Source organism: Oncorhynchus nerka, linkage group LG25 (assembly GCF_034236695.1).
Source record: "Oncorhynchus nerka isolate Pitt River linkage group LG25, Oner_Uvic_2.0, whole genome shotgun sequence".
Taxonomy (NCBI): domain Eukaryota; kingdom Metazoa; phylum Chordata; class Actinopteri; order Salmoniformes; family Salmonidae; genus Oncorhynchus; species Oncorhynchus nerka.
Window position 1 is genome coordinate 30,581,932 of NC_088420.1, and position 15,848 is coordinate 30,597,779.

The following is a 15,848-nucleotide window of genomic DNA, read 5'->3' on the forward strand; positions in this document are numbered from 1 at the left end:
AAGGGGTCTAGCCCAAACCATGGAAAACAGCCCCAGACCATTATTCCTCCACCACCAAACTTTACAGTTGGCACTATGCATTGGGGCAGATAGTGTTCTCCTGGCATCCGCCAAACCCAGATTTGTCTGTCGGACTGCCAGATGGTGAAGCGTGATTCATCCCTCCAGATAACGCGTTTCCACTGCTCCAGAGTCCAATGATGGTGAGCTTTACATGCATGCCAGGGTGGTTTGCAGAGGTCTTGAAAAAGAAGGGTCAACACTGCAAATATTGACTCTGCATCTTCATGTAATTGTCAATAGAAGCCTTTGACATTTATGAAATGCTTGTAATTATACTTCAGTATTCCATAGTAACATCTGGCAAAAATATCTAAAAACACTGAAGCAGCAAACTTTGTGGAAATGAATATTTGTGTCATTCTCAAAACCTTTGGCCATAACTGTACAGGGAGAATACTGTAACAACTGCCCATCTTCTGTATTATGTCGCTGTCCATTTCAAAATGCTGAACAAAAGCTTGCTAGTTCATGTCTTAATTCAAAATTACGGCTTGCCTCTTATCCACTCACCATTCCATTATGCTATAGTTTGTACATCTCAATTGTTATATTGCTTATATAGGTATATCTCATTAGTAACTTATTAATAATTTTAGTCAATGTTGGAATGATGCATTTCTTTGTTTTGCTTACTTTGTGTATTATAATTAGCTTATTGCTTTTCTCCACAACAAGGGGATACTATAATGTTGTTGGGTCCGTAACCATGTTTCCCAGTGAAAGTCCAGTTATTGACCCATAGAATTCCAGATTATATTGCGAAGGTTGTTTTGTCTATTAGACCACAGAGGCCTAATAAAATACTCCATATGGTAAGCTAACCACATCTCTCTCTCTCTGGTGACTTAAAGAAGGGTAAAGTGAAGGCCTCAACATCTGCTGAATTGATCTAAACTAACACCTATTTAAATTCCGTCTGTGTCCATTTTGAAAGTGCTGAATGAAGACCTACCTTATTGCAGCTCGTTTGCTTGCACTTGCTTATACTTACAGCTAAGTGTTAATGATATAAGAATAAACATTATGAATTTACTGAACATAAATGTAAAAAGGTTTGTGTACGATTCAAAAGTCTAAACTCATGTCGGCATCAGTTATTGTTGAAGGAGTCAAGGAGTCAGTAGAAACCAAATTTATTTAAAGTCAGCCATGTCAACAATGGTTTTTAAAGAGGCAGTAAATGAGGCTGAATTAACGTTTTTGCTGCAAAGGAGGCTCCGTTGATAACCAGGTGTAGCAGTGATAAGGATTTTCTCCATGGTGCTGAAGGAAAGCTCTGCTGTCAGAACAGCTTTATGTAGACCCTAACAGTTTGTGGGCACCGTTTGTCACTGTTATAGTGCAATTAATGTATTGTTTAGTGTTGTGTAGTGTAGTGGCTTTGCTGGCATGCATCTAAAAAAATCGGTTGAAGTTCCCCCCCAAGATTTACATGCTAAAATCCCCACTGCTGGCGCCAGACAGCTTACCTCATGTGAGACTAAATCTGCTCTATCAGGTACCGATGGCGCTAAAGCAAGAAGCTAATTGTAATTAACATGTAAATAAATAATCATAACAGTCATGGGAGCCTGGGACCTGATAAACCGGACAACTACACCCAACAACAGTTGAAGGACAGAGGGATACACGAGCTGGAACCGTCTCAATGCAGATCTGGTAGGACAAAAATGGCCAATTGTTTCTCCCCATGTTGTTCATCAGGATCTATTGTAGGTGATGAGGCAATGTGGTGTGGACTAAAACACCATAAAACCAGGTGTATCACAAAGCATGATCAAATGAATTGAGAAACATTGAAAAATAGTTTAGCACATTTTCTGGGTCAAATGAACTATGATCTAAATTTGAGAAGCAGCTAGCTAGCTAGTTAGCTCCCAGCTCCAATCTCAAGTTTTTCTAAACTAATATCTGACTAACTTAAATATGAAGTTATTTCAGAATGAATGTTAAAGCTGCAATACGTACATTTTTTGGTGACTGACCAAATTCACATAGAAATGTGAGTTATCTGTCATTCTCATTGAAAGCTAGTCTAAGAAGCGGCAGATCTATTCTATGTAAGCTATTTCTATTGTTCCAGTTCTTAAGGTTAGTTTTTGCGTCTTTTACTTTTGGTTTGTACACCAACTTCAAACAGCTGAAAGTACAATGTATTTGGTTATTGAAAATACAGTTCACAGTGGATTAATGGTACAATGATTCTCTACACTTGCTTGTTTTGTCACATAAACTGAAATTAGGTGAACTACTAGAATTTTAGAAACTAGGAAATGGTGGAGCGATTTATGCATATTGCACCTTTGACTAGCTAGCATATAGTGCTTTGTGACATTATGTTAGCTAGATATCCCCAGTTAAATAATGTGTTTTCACGTATTGCATCTTTATGCTGCTTGTTGCATTCTCCCTGGTGCACTTGTTCGTCCGTGAGCTGGCTGCTCATTCTAAATAGTATAATCTAATCTGTTCAAAACAGTGGCAGCATGTGTATCAGTGGTCATCCATTTTGTTGACATGCAAATCATCAAATGCACAGATCACTTTATGCATTATATTTTCTCAAAGAAACTACTGTTAGTTTTCGAAAACTTGACATCATATTTCTGTCATGCTACTTTGTTGATAACTCCAACCACCTCGCGCCCTGGGTATTCAGCCAATCAGCGGCCTCCGCTGGGACACATGCTTAAACTCAATTTTGATAGACTTCACCCAGAGATCCTATTAAATTAATTAAGTATTCTAATTCCTATTCTAGGGTGTCACCAACAAAAATGTAAACAATTGGCCTACTGTATAGCAAATGCAGCATATGGCATTAATTCTTCACGTCATACAAATACAGTGGTGTAAAGTACTTAAGTAAAAATACTTTAAAGTACGAGTTTTTGGGTGTATCTGTACTTTATTTTACTATTTATATTTTTGACCACTTTTACTTCATCACATTCCTAAAGAAAATATTGTACTTTTTAGTTCATACATTTTTCCTGACAACCAAAAGTACTCTGACTTTTAATACTTAAGTATATTTGAGCAATTACATTTACTTTTGATACTTAAGTATATTTAAAAACAAATACTTTTAGACTTTTACTCAAATAGTATTTTACTGGCTGACGATTAAGGTATATATACTTTTACTCAAGTATGACAATTGGGTACTTTTTCCACCACTGTGCAAATAGCACTTATCTGTGGTGCTCAAAGCATGCCATTCAATGAGAGCAGCATTTATTTTTCAACCATGTTTTGAAGCAATGAGCCCAATCAGTCCTCCATGAGAAAAACATAAACAACAGAATAGGCTAATATATCCTTTGTTTTGGGGTTTTGTTCAGGTAAAACAAATAGACTAATGTATAAACTCAGCAAAAAAAGAAACGTCCTCTCACGTGTAAATATTTGTATGAACATAACAAGATTCAACAACTGAGACAAACTGAACAAGTTCCACAGACATGTGACTAACAGAAATGGAATAATGTGACAAAATCAAAAGTAACAGTCAGTATCTGGTGTGGCCACCAGCTGCATTAAGTACTGCAGTGCATCTCCTCCTCATGGACTGCACCAGATTTGCCAGTTCTTGCTGTGAGATGTTACCACACTCTTCCACCAAGGCACCTGCAAATTTCCGGACATTTCTGGGGGGAATGGCCCAAGCCCTCAACCTCTGATCCAACAGGTTCCAGACGTGCTCAATAGGATTGAGATCCGGGCTCTTTGCTGGATATGGCAGAACACTGACATTCCTGTCTTGCAGGAAATCACACATAGAATGAGCAGTATGTCTGGTGGCATTGTCATGCTGGAGGGTCATGTCAGGATGAGCCTGCAGGAAGGGTACCACATGAGGGAGGAGGATGTCTTCCCTGTAACGCACAGCGTTGAGATTGCCTGCAATGACAACAAGCTCAGTCTGACGATGCTGTGACACACCACCCCAGACCATGACGGACCCTCCACCTCCAAATCGATCCCGCTCCAGAGTACAGGCCTCGGTATAACACTCATTCCTTCGATGATAAACACGAATCCGACCATCACCCCTGGTGAGACAAAACCGCGACTCGTCAGTGAAGAGCACTTTTTGCCAGTCCTGTCCAAGCCCTCAGTTCAGCCTCTCTCAGCCTATTGTGGACAGGCTGATCACTGATGGAGGGATTGTTGTAACTCCGGCAGTTGTTATTGTCATCCTGTACCTGTCCCGCAGGTGTGATGTTTGGATGTACCGATCCTGTGCAGGTGTTGTTACACGTGGTCTGCCACTGCGAGGATGATCAGCTGTCTATCCTGTCTCCCTGTAGTGCTGTCTTAGGCATCTCACAGTACGGTCATTGCAATTTATTGCCCTGGCCACATCTGCAGTCCTCATGCCTCCTTGCAGCATGCCTAAGGCACGTTCACGCAGATGAGCAGGGACCCTGCGCATTCTTTTGGTGTTTTTCAGAATCAGTAGAAAGGCCTCTTTAGTGTCCTAAGTTTTCATAACTGTGACCTTAATTGCCTACCGTCTGTAAGTGTCACGGCTGGCTGAAGGACTGGACCAAGGTGCAGCATGGTAAGCGTACATTTTCTTTTTATTAAAAATGACGCTGACAAAACAAAGAACAACACCAAACCGTGAAGCTTTGGGCTATGCGTCCTGAACAAAGTCAAAGTTAACTTCCCACAAAACAGGTGGGGGAAAAGGGTACCTAAGTATGGTTCTCAATCAGAGACAACGATAGACAGCTGTCCCTGATTGAGAACCATACCAGGCCAAGACATAGAAATACAAAACATAGAAAAAAGGACATAGAATGCCCACCCTAGTCATACCCTGGCCTAACAAAAATAGAGAATAAAAAGCCTCTCTATGGCCAGGGCGTGACAGTAAGCTGTTAGTGTCTTAACAACCGATCCACAGGTGCATGTTCATTAATTGTTTATGGTTCATTGAACAAGCATGGGAAACAGTGTTAAAACCCTTTACAATAAAGATTGTGAAGTTATTTGGATTTTTACGAATCATCTTTGAAAGACAGGGTCCTGGAAAAGGGACGTTTCTTTTTTTGCTGAGTTTATTTCCAAGTCCTATTCTTGAAGATCAAGGAGTATTTAATTCATTGGAATGACTGGAAATCTGACAGACTTTGGTTTTTAATGTAAATATATAGCCTAATCATTTTATTATGTTTTTATTATGTCTTTATTATGAAGTAGGAAGCAATGTGTTAGAAGCCTACATAATCCCTAAAGTAAAATGCTACATTTGTTTACGGCCAGCTACAGTGAGCTCCAGAAGTATTTTGACAGTGACATATTTTGTTGTTGTTTTGGCTCTGTACTGTCAGCTTTAATTTGAGGGTATTTTCATCCATATCGGGGAACCATTTAGAAATTACTGCACGTTTTGTACAATACAAAAGTATTGGGACAAATTCACTTATGTGTATTAAAGTAGTAAAAAGTTAAGTATTTGGTCCCATATTCCTAGCACGCAATGACTACATTAAGTTTGTGACAGTACAAACTTGTTGGGTGCACTTGCTGTTTGTTTTGGTTGTGTTTATCATTCTTTTGTGCCCAATAGAAATAAATGGTGTCATTTTGGAGTAACTTTTATTGTAAATAAGAATAGAATATGTTTGTAAACACTTCTACACTAATGTGGATGCTACCCAGTGCTTGAATTGGCATGACAAAGGTGCAGGAGCTGTCTTTTTTCAAGTAGGTCCATTAGAATGCTAGAAATACCAGAATAGAGTATTCTATAGAGACCTCTGGTTATTCACTAAATAAAGGGTTAACACATTTTGACAGATGGAATTTCATGACTTCTCCATGACAACCACATTTCCATGACCAATAATTGGTGTGGTCTCTATGTAACCTACATACAAAAGGTCAGCATAAATGTGGATAGCTACTGGGTGTGCTTGCTTTTCATCCAGCCATGAAACACACCTGAGCTTATCAAGGTCCAGTTTAGCAGCTGATGTTTCAGCTACATAGTCATTGTATCATTTCAAATTCAAAGTGCTGGAGTACAGAGCCAAAACAACAACAAAAAATTATCGCTGTCCCAATATTTTGGAGCTCACACTATGTAAACTGTCATTGATTTATCTTGCAATAGGTGTTGTTCAATTGGTAATAGTCATTTTTGTCTTCGTTTAATGCCTCTGAAGGGGAAAGCAATCTAACAGTAACTGAAAGTAATCAGATTATGTTACTGAGTTCGGGTAATCCAAAAGTTACATTATTGATAAACAATTTGGACAAGTAACTCTAACTGACTGTAATGTAATCTAACTGTAATGGATTACATTAGAAGGTAACAAACCCAAAACTGTGCACAAATATACATGGTTTTACTCAAATACACACAGACAGATATACCTTGACAAGTTCACAAACACCGCAACACACACACGGCTTGGCTATTGTCTGTACTGACTGCTCTCTGGTCATCTCTGTAGTCTTGTCAGTAGTTTCCTCCCACACAAACACAGTCCCACAGATATACTTGCTGTTGCGCCCCCTTGCTCCTGCCTGCTTCCCGTCAGAAGGGCCACCAGAGCTGGCCTATGTTTGATAGAAGCCCCCGCTCCTGTGGACACTGTGAAGTCTGCTCCTTTAATGTACTTACAGGCACGCTCATTAGTGAATCATTATCTAAGAGACAGACACAGCTACCACGCTGAAGCGCAGACGTTTTGCACACACTCACACACAGCCAAAATCATTATCAAAGGCAGGGACAGGGACAGACATTTACAGTGCCTAGCAGGTGATTTGCGAGTGCACACATGCACACACCAAGGTATTTATCTCTTCCATTTCTAAAACCTTGTGAAGTGAACACAATAGCTAATTTATCTTTCTTTTTACAGTTAATATACCAGCAAATTGCAGTGAAATTCTCCTTGGTCTTTCTCTATTTCTCTCCTATTTCTCTGGGGTGACAGGGTGCAATTAGGGACATAAAGCTCCCAGGAGCCTCTGAAGAATGCTTAATAATAACAAGCTATTACTTGTCAAACCCACATGCTGTGTACATCTGAATGTGAAGCCAGGAAATAGAAGGTCCAATGAGGGGTCTGGGCTGTATTTTCACTATTCTTAGGGTATAAGAATGTTAGCTACTGTATATCCTTAACTTTGCACATTATGTCCTGGTCAGTCTTCTTTCCCTGGAGGAAAATACTCTTTAACAGTCTCATTCTAGTCTGTTTACACTAGAGTCTCTTGTGTCTCAGTTGGTAGAGAATGGCGCTTGTAATGTCAGGATTGTGGGTTTGATTCCCAAGGGGGAAAAGTAGTAACATTTATGCACTCACTACTGTAAATCCAGAGCATCTGTTAAATGACAAAATGTAAGAGTCACTGGGCTTGTTTGAGTGGTAAGGAGAAAGCAACAGACTGTAGACTAAAGCTGAGGTGGTTTTCCAACAGCAAGGCTCGGTGCAACATGCCAGCGTTGCCATTGTTTATAAAAGTTGCTCTTTAAAATGTTGAAATAAACATGTCTCCAATCCCCATTTCACACACTCATGAACATGAGTGTCACGTTCGTGTGTGTCAAACAAAAACACCCTAATGATTGGTTGACAATAGAGCCTCCCACATTGCAGGTGATGCTCCAGGATGAATTGGTGAAGAGCAACTGTAGAAATGCGCAGAAGACTGCAGCCGAAACTTTATGACCTTTGATCACATGATTTTTGATCATATGATTTTTGATAACATGCAGGCACAAGTCACACCATTTCTATCCCCATAATGCAACACACTTTGAAAGACGGTAACCAACGATGGTACCCGACTTGACAAAAGTGATCTCCTCGAACGTGGCCACTGTCACATCCTTACTGTCACATTCTCCAGTGCTGCATCTCTGTCTAGAGTCAGAACCTCTCCTGTAGCAGAGACAGACAGACGGCAACAGAATGGAGCAGAACTCTTAGCCTTCGCCTCATTAGTCATTAAAACCCATGAACAACAAAAGGAAAAGAGGGAACATTTGTTCACTGAATCACCTTCTATAAATAACTAGAATTGAAAGGGGGGTTTTAATAGCTGCTCTCTTCTCCTCTGGGCTGGTAATAAGAGCGATTTTCAAAATGCCTCTGCTGACTTTGAACTGACAACCAGAATCAGAGTTTTGAGGTTTTTCCACACAGCAATTAGGATCTGTTAGTGCTAGATCCAATTCCCAGTCTTACATACCCTGAGTCCAAAACGCACGCACACACACACACACACGCACGCACGCACGCACGCACGCACGCACGCACACACACGCACACACACACACACACACACGCACGCACGCACACACGCACGCACGCACGCACACACGCACGCACGCACACACACACACACACGCACGCACACACACACGCACGCACACACACACACACACACACAAAACAGAAAACACACAGCTTGCTGATAGGCCCGTGTGAACAGCAGTAAGGGGACTCATTATTTTCTAATTACAGCATGCTGAGCAGCTCTGAGGGAAACAAGCCTGTCTGATGGACACAGAAAACAATTATTCGTACAAGGAAGGCTGTCCAATGAGATGGACTTTTTACTCTGTAACTGTTATGACTTTACCAATAAGCTAGAGCCTGTTATGTCTCATTATGCATGAGAGGCAGAATACAGAGCACTATTGTTGTAAAAACAGGCATGAGTACAAAGTGTTTGAATAGGTTGCGTATAGAGTTGATGATGTAGACATCGCTCCAGCTATTTCCAATATTGTTAAATATGTTTTTTGAGTTGCTTCAGCAAGGGTAAGTTTCCATGGATACGGAATCTTTCTATAAAAACCTCTACCTGGTTTTCTATAAAAACCTCTACCAAGAAGACGTCATGTAATGGCTCAGTGGTAGGGTACCTGGGAGTAACCAGCAATGTCTAATTGCTGACACAAAAAAAGCAACATTTGGGAAAAAAATTGGTATGTGGATGAAGGTCATACTTAGGCAAATAAACTATAAGGGGAAATAAATTACTACAGTTTACACTTTTTTGTAATTTCATAAAATGTTGTTTTAGAAAAGGGGCTTTAAAAAAGTACCTGGGTAACTGCCCCGGGTGTCATTTACCCCGGTAGAAGATTATGGCATAGGGTGTTAAAATCCATTTAATCAGTTTTATCTTAAAATTCTTTAGTATGTAATACTTATAAGCGAAGTCTAGATGTCTTATTTGTATTATTTAAATAAAATATGGGGAGGGGGAATGGCGTTGCACATGTCATCCGCACTATGAGGAGATTTGATGTTAAGTCCCTTGTTTTAACTGACCTGCATATTCATTTTATTTGTTCTTTCTTTGTTGTTCCTTTTCCATACAATCCATTTTGTACAATTACACTAAATATGATTTATATAATGCAAGATTTTCAATCCCAGCAGTCTTTAAAATTACATTCAGCAGCAAGGGTTTCAATAGTTGTTTTTAATTAATTCAAAAAATATTAATTAGAATATAATATTGGAATGGAATATAACTAATGACATTAAATAACATTGGAATTGAATAATTCATAATAATAACTTAACTAATTCATTCAGCGTAACATTGGAGGCAACTCTCTTATGCTCTGCCATTGCACAATTCTAACTTGTACATAGGTCACAAAACAAGCTATCCCCAGTCAAATTGGAGCACAACTCATGAGTCCACCTCCTGCACTGCTCACACCTAATCCATGTCCCCACCTGTGACTGAAAACAAGGGGAGAGATGCCAATTGAAAAGCTCTCTCTTAAAAACATAGCTAGCTACGTATCTAGCTATATGACATGAAATGCAAAAGGCTATAAAGTAACATTAACTGTAAAGCTATCAGTCACTTGTGGACACATTGACAACTGCAATTATGTTACGTTCGATTTTTTTATGTATGTTACGTCAAACTATCTGGTAGTAAGGTTGCTAGCTAGCACTTCTAGCAGCTTATGCTAACTTGCTAGCTGGCTAGCATTTACTGCTAGGGAAGTTTCTAGCTAGAAAGTTAGCATAAACTAGCACTAACTAGGCTAGTCATTGTCTAAATGACTAGTAGAAACACATTCATAACTATAAATGGGGGGCTTGTTGCCCCCAACACACTCATCCAACATATTACTACTTTTCGAGAATTTTTTATCTCTAAATATCTCTTTATCTCTAAACAAGTGGATTATTTATCTTAAGGCTTTCCTACTTGTATATTTAAAACAATTATAGATCTAACTTCATTGGAATATATCTACAACTTTTTCTAAATGTAAGAAAATTGTATTAACTTACCACAAAATCGTTTTGTTGAAATATCTCCAAAAGTTGTGATGACAGAAGATTTTTTGTTGTTGAGCAAGAGCAGTGGCAGCCAAGGAAAGTGTTGAAAAAATTATTTGGTGACATCTTGTGGTCTTAATGTGAATTATATGGGGTGGGGGCAGTTACCCCCTTAGTACCCTATATACCTCTTCAACCTTGTGCATGTTTAAAGGTTCTGTGACTTCAGGAGCTCTGGGTTACTGTTGGCAAACCATCATCACATGATCAGCATGTGCTACCACATCTGGCCCTGGGCAGTGGAACAGTGCTTGTGTTTACTACAAAGTGCACCCGCCTTTAAAGTTAATAAGCATTGGTCATGTGGGGGGATTTACATATCATTTGGAACTGGTAATGTTGACCCATACTAATAACATGAGTCGGATGGACATCTTTAACAGGAAAATGACAGATTCAATCAAATGAAAATGGATAAGCAATAAAAGAATGAAACTAGAAATCCTAATACTGATAACAAGCAATCCTCACCGCAGCAGTCTCCTGTTGAAGGGCCTGGGTGGCAAAGCGGGCCACATGGGTGATGATGGGGGAGAAGTTGGTGGGGCCGTAGAAACGGATGTGAGGCAGGCAGACAGAGTAGGCCTGGGCAATCCCCTCCACGCCTGACCATAGGAAACAGGAATCACACATGGAAACCAGCACAAACCAGCACCCTCACCAGCAGACAGAGGGCTAAGTATGGTAGTTCTCAAATAAATGAGAAATAACACCCACTCCATGGATAAAGCAAGAAACAAACCCTAATAAGTGCAGCCTGCAGTGAGTACATTGTAATAAGGTTTTTAACAGGGGTTACAGAAAACATAATAGTTGCCCACCTTGGCAGAAGGGATTGGTGGGGTCAAAGTTGATGGCAAATTCATGAGACACCTGCAGGTACAGGAGACAAAAATAGGTCTCCTCAGGTGCAGAAATTGTACATTGAGAATTTCCAATGGCTGTAAGAGACTGTAGAGGAATGTGGGAGCACTAGAAATATGCATTTCCATTGTATGATTGTAGCAGGTGGGAAAAGCAGTGAATTGTGTGACAAGCATTTTCTCTTCCTCCATTCCCCCTGCTTCACATGATCTGTTCTTTCTTGCTTTCCTCCTCTCCAAATCCATTACATACATTCCCATCCCTGCACTGCCCTTCCATTCCAATTGTTTCAACCTCTCCCTCTCTTCTTCCTCTAGTCCTCTCCGACCACTGATGGATTTATCCTCCCTAAACACTTCCCATAAAGTATCTGAACGCAAGGCTAAATATTCTGTCCATTTCTGTTGCTCAGCCTCCTTATTCAGTTGTCCTTTACATCAGTGCAGTGCCATGGCAACGCAGATGGGATTACAGTTGCATAATTATTGGAATATGTCTGTTTTATACATACTCTGGGATGCCGCTGTCTTCCAGTCTCCCTCTTCTCTTTAGCATTACTTTTGGCTCTACGTCTATCATATGTAGTGTGCCGTGAAGACACACCCTCACATGTAGACAGTTTATACACTTACTTTCCAGTCTGGAGGGAGTTGAGCCCCAAATCCCAGAGCAGGAAACATTTTGTCACTGAGGAAGGAGGGCAACAGATTGACAGGGATGAGTAAAAAGCAACTTCATCAGAATTCAACATGCAATTTTGCATTATGGAATTTCTCAATAAACTCGGATTGGTACTTTATCAGAAACAATGAGTGACAAAGAATATGACTGAGTAGACAGAATTAGAAGAGTTGAAGGGACCTTTTAGTGACTGTGATGTATAAAATATAATACTTTATTTATCTGTGATTTGATCATATTGAGTCCTGTTATTACTGTTTACACTAATGGGACTCACGTGTCATAGTCCTGGATGATCTGGCCCACAGCCAGGATGGCGGACAAGTACTCATTGCTGCCCAGAGGGTTGATGAAGTGAAGAGAGGAGGCCTCCCGAGGGTTCCCATTAGACGCTGTGAAATCAATGCCAACCTACAGGAATAGCAAGACAGGAGACAGACATGCTCACAAACACAAACAAAGCCTATAAATCAGCTTAAATATGAACAAAGGTGTGGAGCATATAAAAAGAATCCAGTGAATCCTACAGAGCCTTATTTCAGGATCCTGTCCTCGGGCAAAGATGGTTACAATATAAACATGGTCATTAACTCAAAGATTTCAACAAGCCCTCCCAAACCCACATCTTCATTCAGTCCATGCTAATGCCTTTAACCAACAATCCTATCAGAGAGCATGGCTTCTACTCAGATCTCCTCCAGTTCCTACCGAAGTTGTGGCTGAGAGAGAGAGAGAGAGAGAGAAAGAGAGGGTGAGAAAGACAGAAAGAGAGGGAAAGGGAGAGAGAGATGCGATCTGACAGAATCAGGGTGCCACTTCATATGCCCAATCCCCTGCATCTCAATCAAGCCCTAGGCAATGTGATGAGTGTGCTGCTACTCTGCATGAGCAGGGAACTGACTCAAATCTTTAGCTTTATCTCAATTTAGTCCAGATGAATGACCATGTTTCTTAAACATACCTTTAAAGATGGGTACAGGGTTCTGAAGGGGTGGCCGGTGCTGTGATAACAACCTAATGTACAATCAGATGACCTCATGAATGACTACAAGTCTTAACACTGGTCTACTAAGCACCACTCCACACCGCAGGTCTGACCTCTAGGCTAGTTTGACAAATACTCTAAAGCTGCTTTTAATACAATGCTATACTACTGTGTTATATAGTCAATATGTTTTCCCATGCAACTACTGCAAACATTGTAGTCTCTAGTTCCAGTCTATATATGAGCAGGGTTCTCATCTGCATCTCTGTAGAGAAGATTTCCCCTCTAACAGATTAGGATTAGGTGCATGCTAAATCTGATTGAATGCAGTGGAACAGAGAGAGAGAACATCTTTCTCTGTGAGACAAATCAAAGGACTCAGAGAGCAGGTTACGAGAACTGCAGGATGCACCTTTGAGGATTTAGATTCACATTCTTTCTCAGACACTGATCTTGACTGAATTATAACATGCAGGTGTGAACTCTTTAAATCATTTAAATTATCATATTGGATTAAGGTAGATGATTAAGGTGTGACTACTGGTGTTTTGAATATGTTTTTTTAATACAAATATAATTGTCCCAGTATAAATTGTAGTACCTCCTCTTTTAAAATGGGAAACATTTAGTAAAACTGTCATGATTAATTTCAAATGTCCTGCCTAGCAGCTAGGTTTTTAGAAAATGTAAACTAAAAGGACAAAAACATTATGGATACATTACAAACACAAAAGCCAAACCATGGAGATAGTCTCCAGTCATGTTCCTATTATTGTTTTCAGTCTCTCCCTCGTTTATTCCTGCAAAGACATAGTCTGGCTTCGGCACAAATCACAGTAACTATGGCAACACAAATGTTCCATTTGCTTTAAACATTTTTCTGACAATAACATGGGGAGAAAATCATTTCTTGAACAGGACCACACATAGAGCCTGCTAATCAGAACAATGTCTGTGGTCCACAACCACATAAATAAACACATCTGGTCACATACAAGTAACTAAAGAGGTGTGGCAGAATAAAACATTCATGGAAAGTTAATGTTGCCATTCAGGAAATAATCAAATACAGGTGGAGCTATTTTGCTGAGAAAATAGATCATGCACATATTTTGGCACCACAAAGGGAACAGATCCTCCGAGTATTTCACGGTAGCATGGATACGTAAATGGTGGTAGACAATGTTTCAGCACAATTGGAGATAAATACACTGGCTGGCCAATAATAGAGCTCTGACACAAAGGTGTGACATCACCAGGGACGCACAATGTTTCTCTCATCAGCCTCAGCCAAAAATAGACCAATGACGATTTTCTCCTACTTGTCACATTCTGACCTTAGTTCTTTTATTATGTCTTTGTTTTAGTATGGTCAGTGCGTGAGTTGGGTGGGTTGTCTATGTTAGTTTTTCTATGATTTGCTATTTCTGTGTTTGGCCTGGTATGGTTCTCAATCAGAGGCAGCTCTCAATCGTTGTCCCTGATTGAGAACCATATTTAGGTAGCCTGTTTTCTATTGTGTTTCGTGGGTGATTTTCTGTGTGTTGCACCTGATGGAGCTGTTTCGTTTGTTCTCTTTTGTTACTTTGTATTTAGTGTTCAGTTCAGTTTATTAAAAGGATGAACACTTACCACGCTGTGCATTGGTCTGACATTTCTTACTCCTCATCAGAGGAGGACGAAGACGAACGTTACACTCCTATGGAGAAATCTGAACCTACAAGATCTTAATTTGACCAGTTTCTCACAGCAGGAAAATAATCCTTCAGCAACAGGACATTTGAAATGTTGTGTGGATTATACATTTATAGTTAGTGCAAATCAAGTCTGACATTTTAAAGTGGAAATTATAAACTTTGGAAGCCTTTTTAAACCTTGAAGATCCTACACCTGTACCATGTTTCCAAATATTTACAGTACTATAGTGTGCATTCAATGAATGAAGTAACATATGCAAGTGTGTTTGTTTTTTTGTTGTTGGTGTATGTCAAAAAAGAAACTAAAATTGTATTCGTCACATGACGCCCATGCTTCGTAAGCAACAGGTGTGGACTAACAGTGAAATGGTTACTCACAAGCCTTTCCTGACAATGCAGAGACAAAGAAATAGAGAAATAATAGAACAATAAAACCTGTAATAATAATAAAAGTAATAATAGACGCACAATGAGTAACAACAACTTGGCTATATACAAGTTAGTGCAAAAAGGGTCAATGCGGATAGTTAAGAAATAGCTACCTGGACTAATTATTAAGCAGGTTTGTAGCTTGGGGGTAGAAGCTGTTCAGGGTCCTGTTGGTTACAGACTTGTCGTACCGCATCGGTACCGCTTGCCATGTAGTCTATGACTTGGGTGGCTGGAGTCTGACAGTTTTTAAGGTACTTTTCTGACACCGCCTGGTATAGAGGTCCTGGTTGGCAGGGAGCTCGGCCCCAGTGATGTCCTGGGTCGTACGCACTAATCTCTGTAGCGCCTTACAGTTGATGCCAAGCACTCTGAGGAACCTGAAGCTCTCAACGTGCTCCACTACAGCCCTGCCGATGTTAATGGGGATGTGCTGGGCCCTCCATTTCCTTTAGTCCACGATCAGCTTCTTTGTCTTGCTGATGTTGAGGGAGAGGTTGTTGTATTGGCACCTCACTGCCAGGCCTCTGAACTCCTCCCTTTAGGCTGTCTCATCACTGTCTAATAGTCAACAGTGATTAGGCCTGGGTGCAGTCGTGGGTGAACAGGGAGTACAGGAGGCACTGGCGTACCCGACAGCCCGCGGAAGGCGGAGGGGCTCACGAGTTCTGGGGGCCAATGTGCCTTTCACAGATGTCTATTTTTTATTAATTTAATAAATCATTTTGACAGTAACCCTCCAAAAAGTAATTCATACACATTTCCATAAGTAAGTGTTTG

The 15,848-nt window shown here is 40.2% G+C and overlaps 1 protein-coding gene across 1 annotated transcript in view; it reads right to left on the reverse strand.

Annotated features, from left to right (window-relative positions):
- The window catches only part of LOC115109359 (copine-2-like), a 37,923-nt gene that overhangs the window by 9,060 nt on the left and 13,015 nt on the right, over window positions 1-15,848 (reverse strand). Inside the window, exons 11-14 of the mRNA XM_029634168.2 lie at window positions 12,235-12,368; window positions 11,909-11,963; window positions 11,234-11,285; window positions 10,884-11,017 (exon numbers count right to left, since the gene is read on the reverse strand). Coding sequence (XP_029490028.1) covers window positions 10,884-11,017; window positions 11,234-11,285; window positions 11,909-11,963; window positions 12,235-12,368 — 375 coding nt within the window. The remainder of the gene's footprint in view (window positions 1-10,883; window positions 11,018-11,233; window positions 11,286-11,908; window positions 11,964-12,234; window positions 12,369-15,848) is intronic.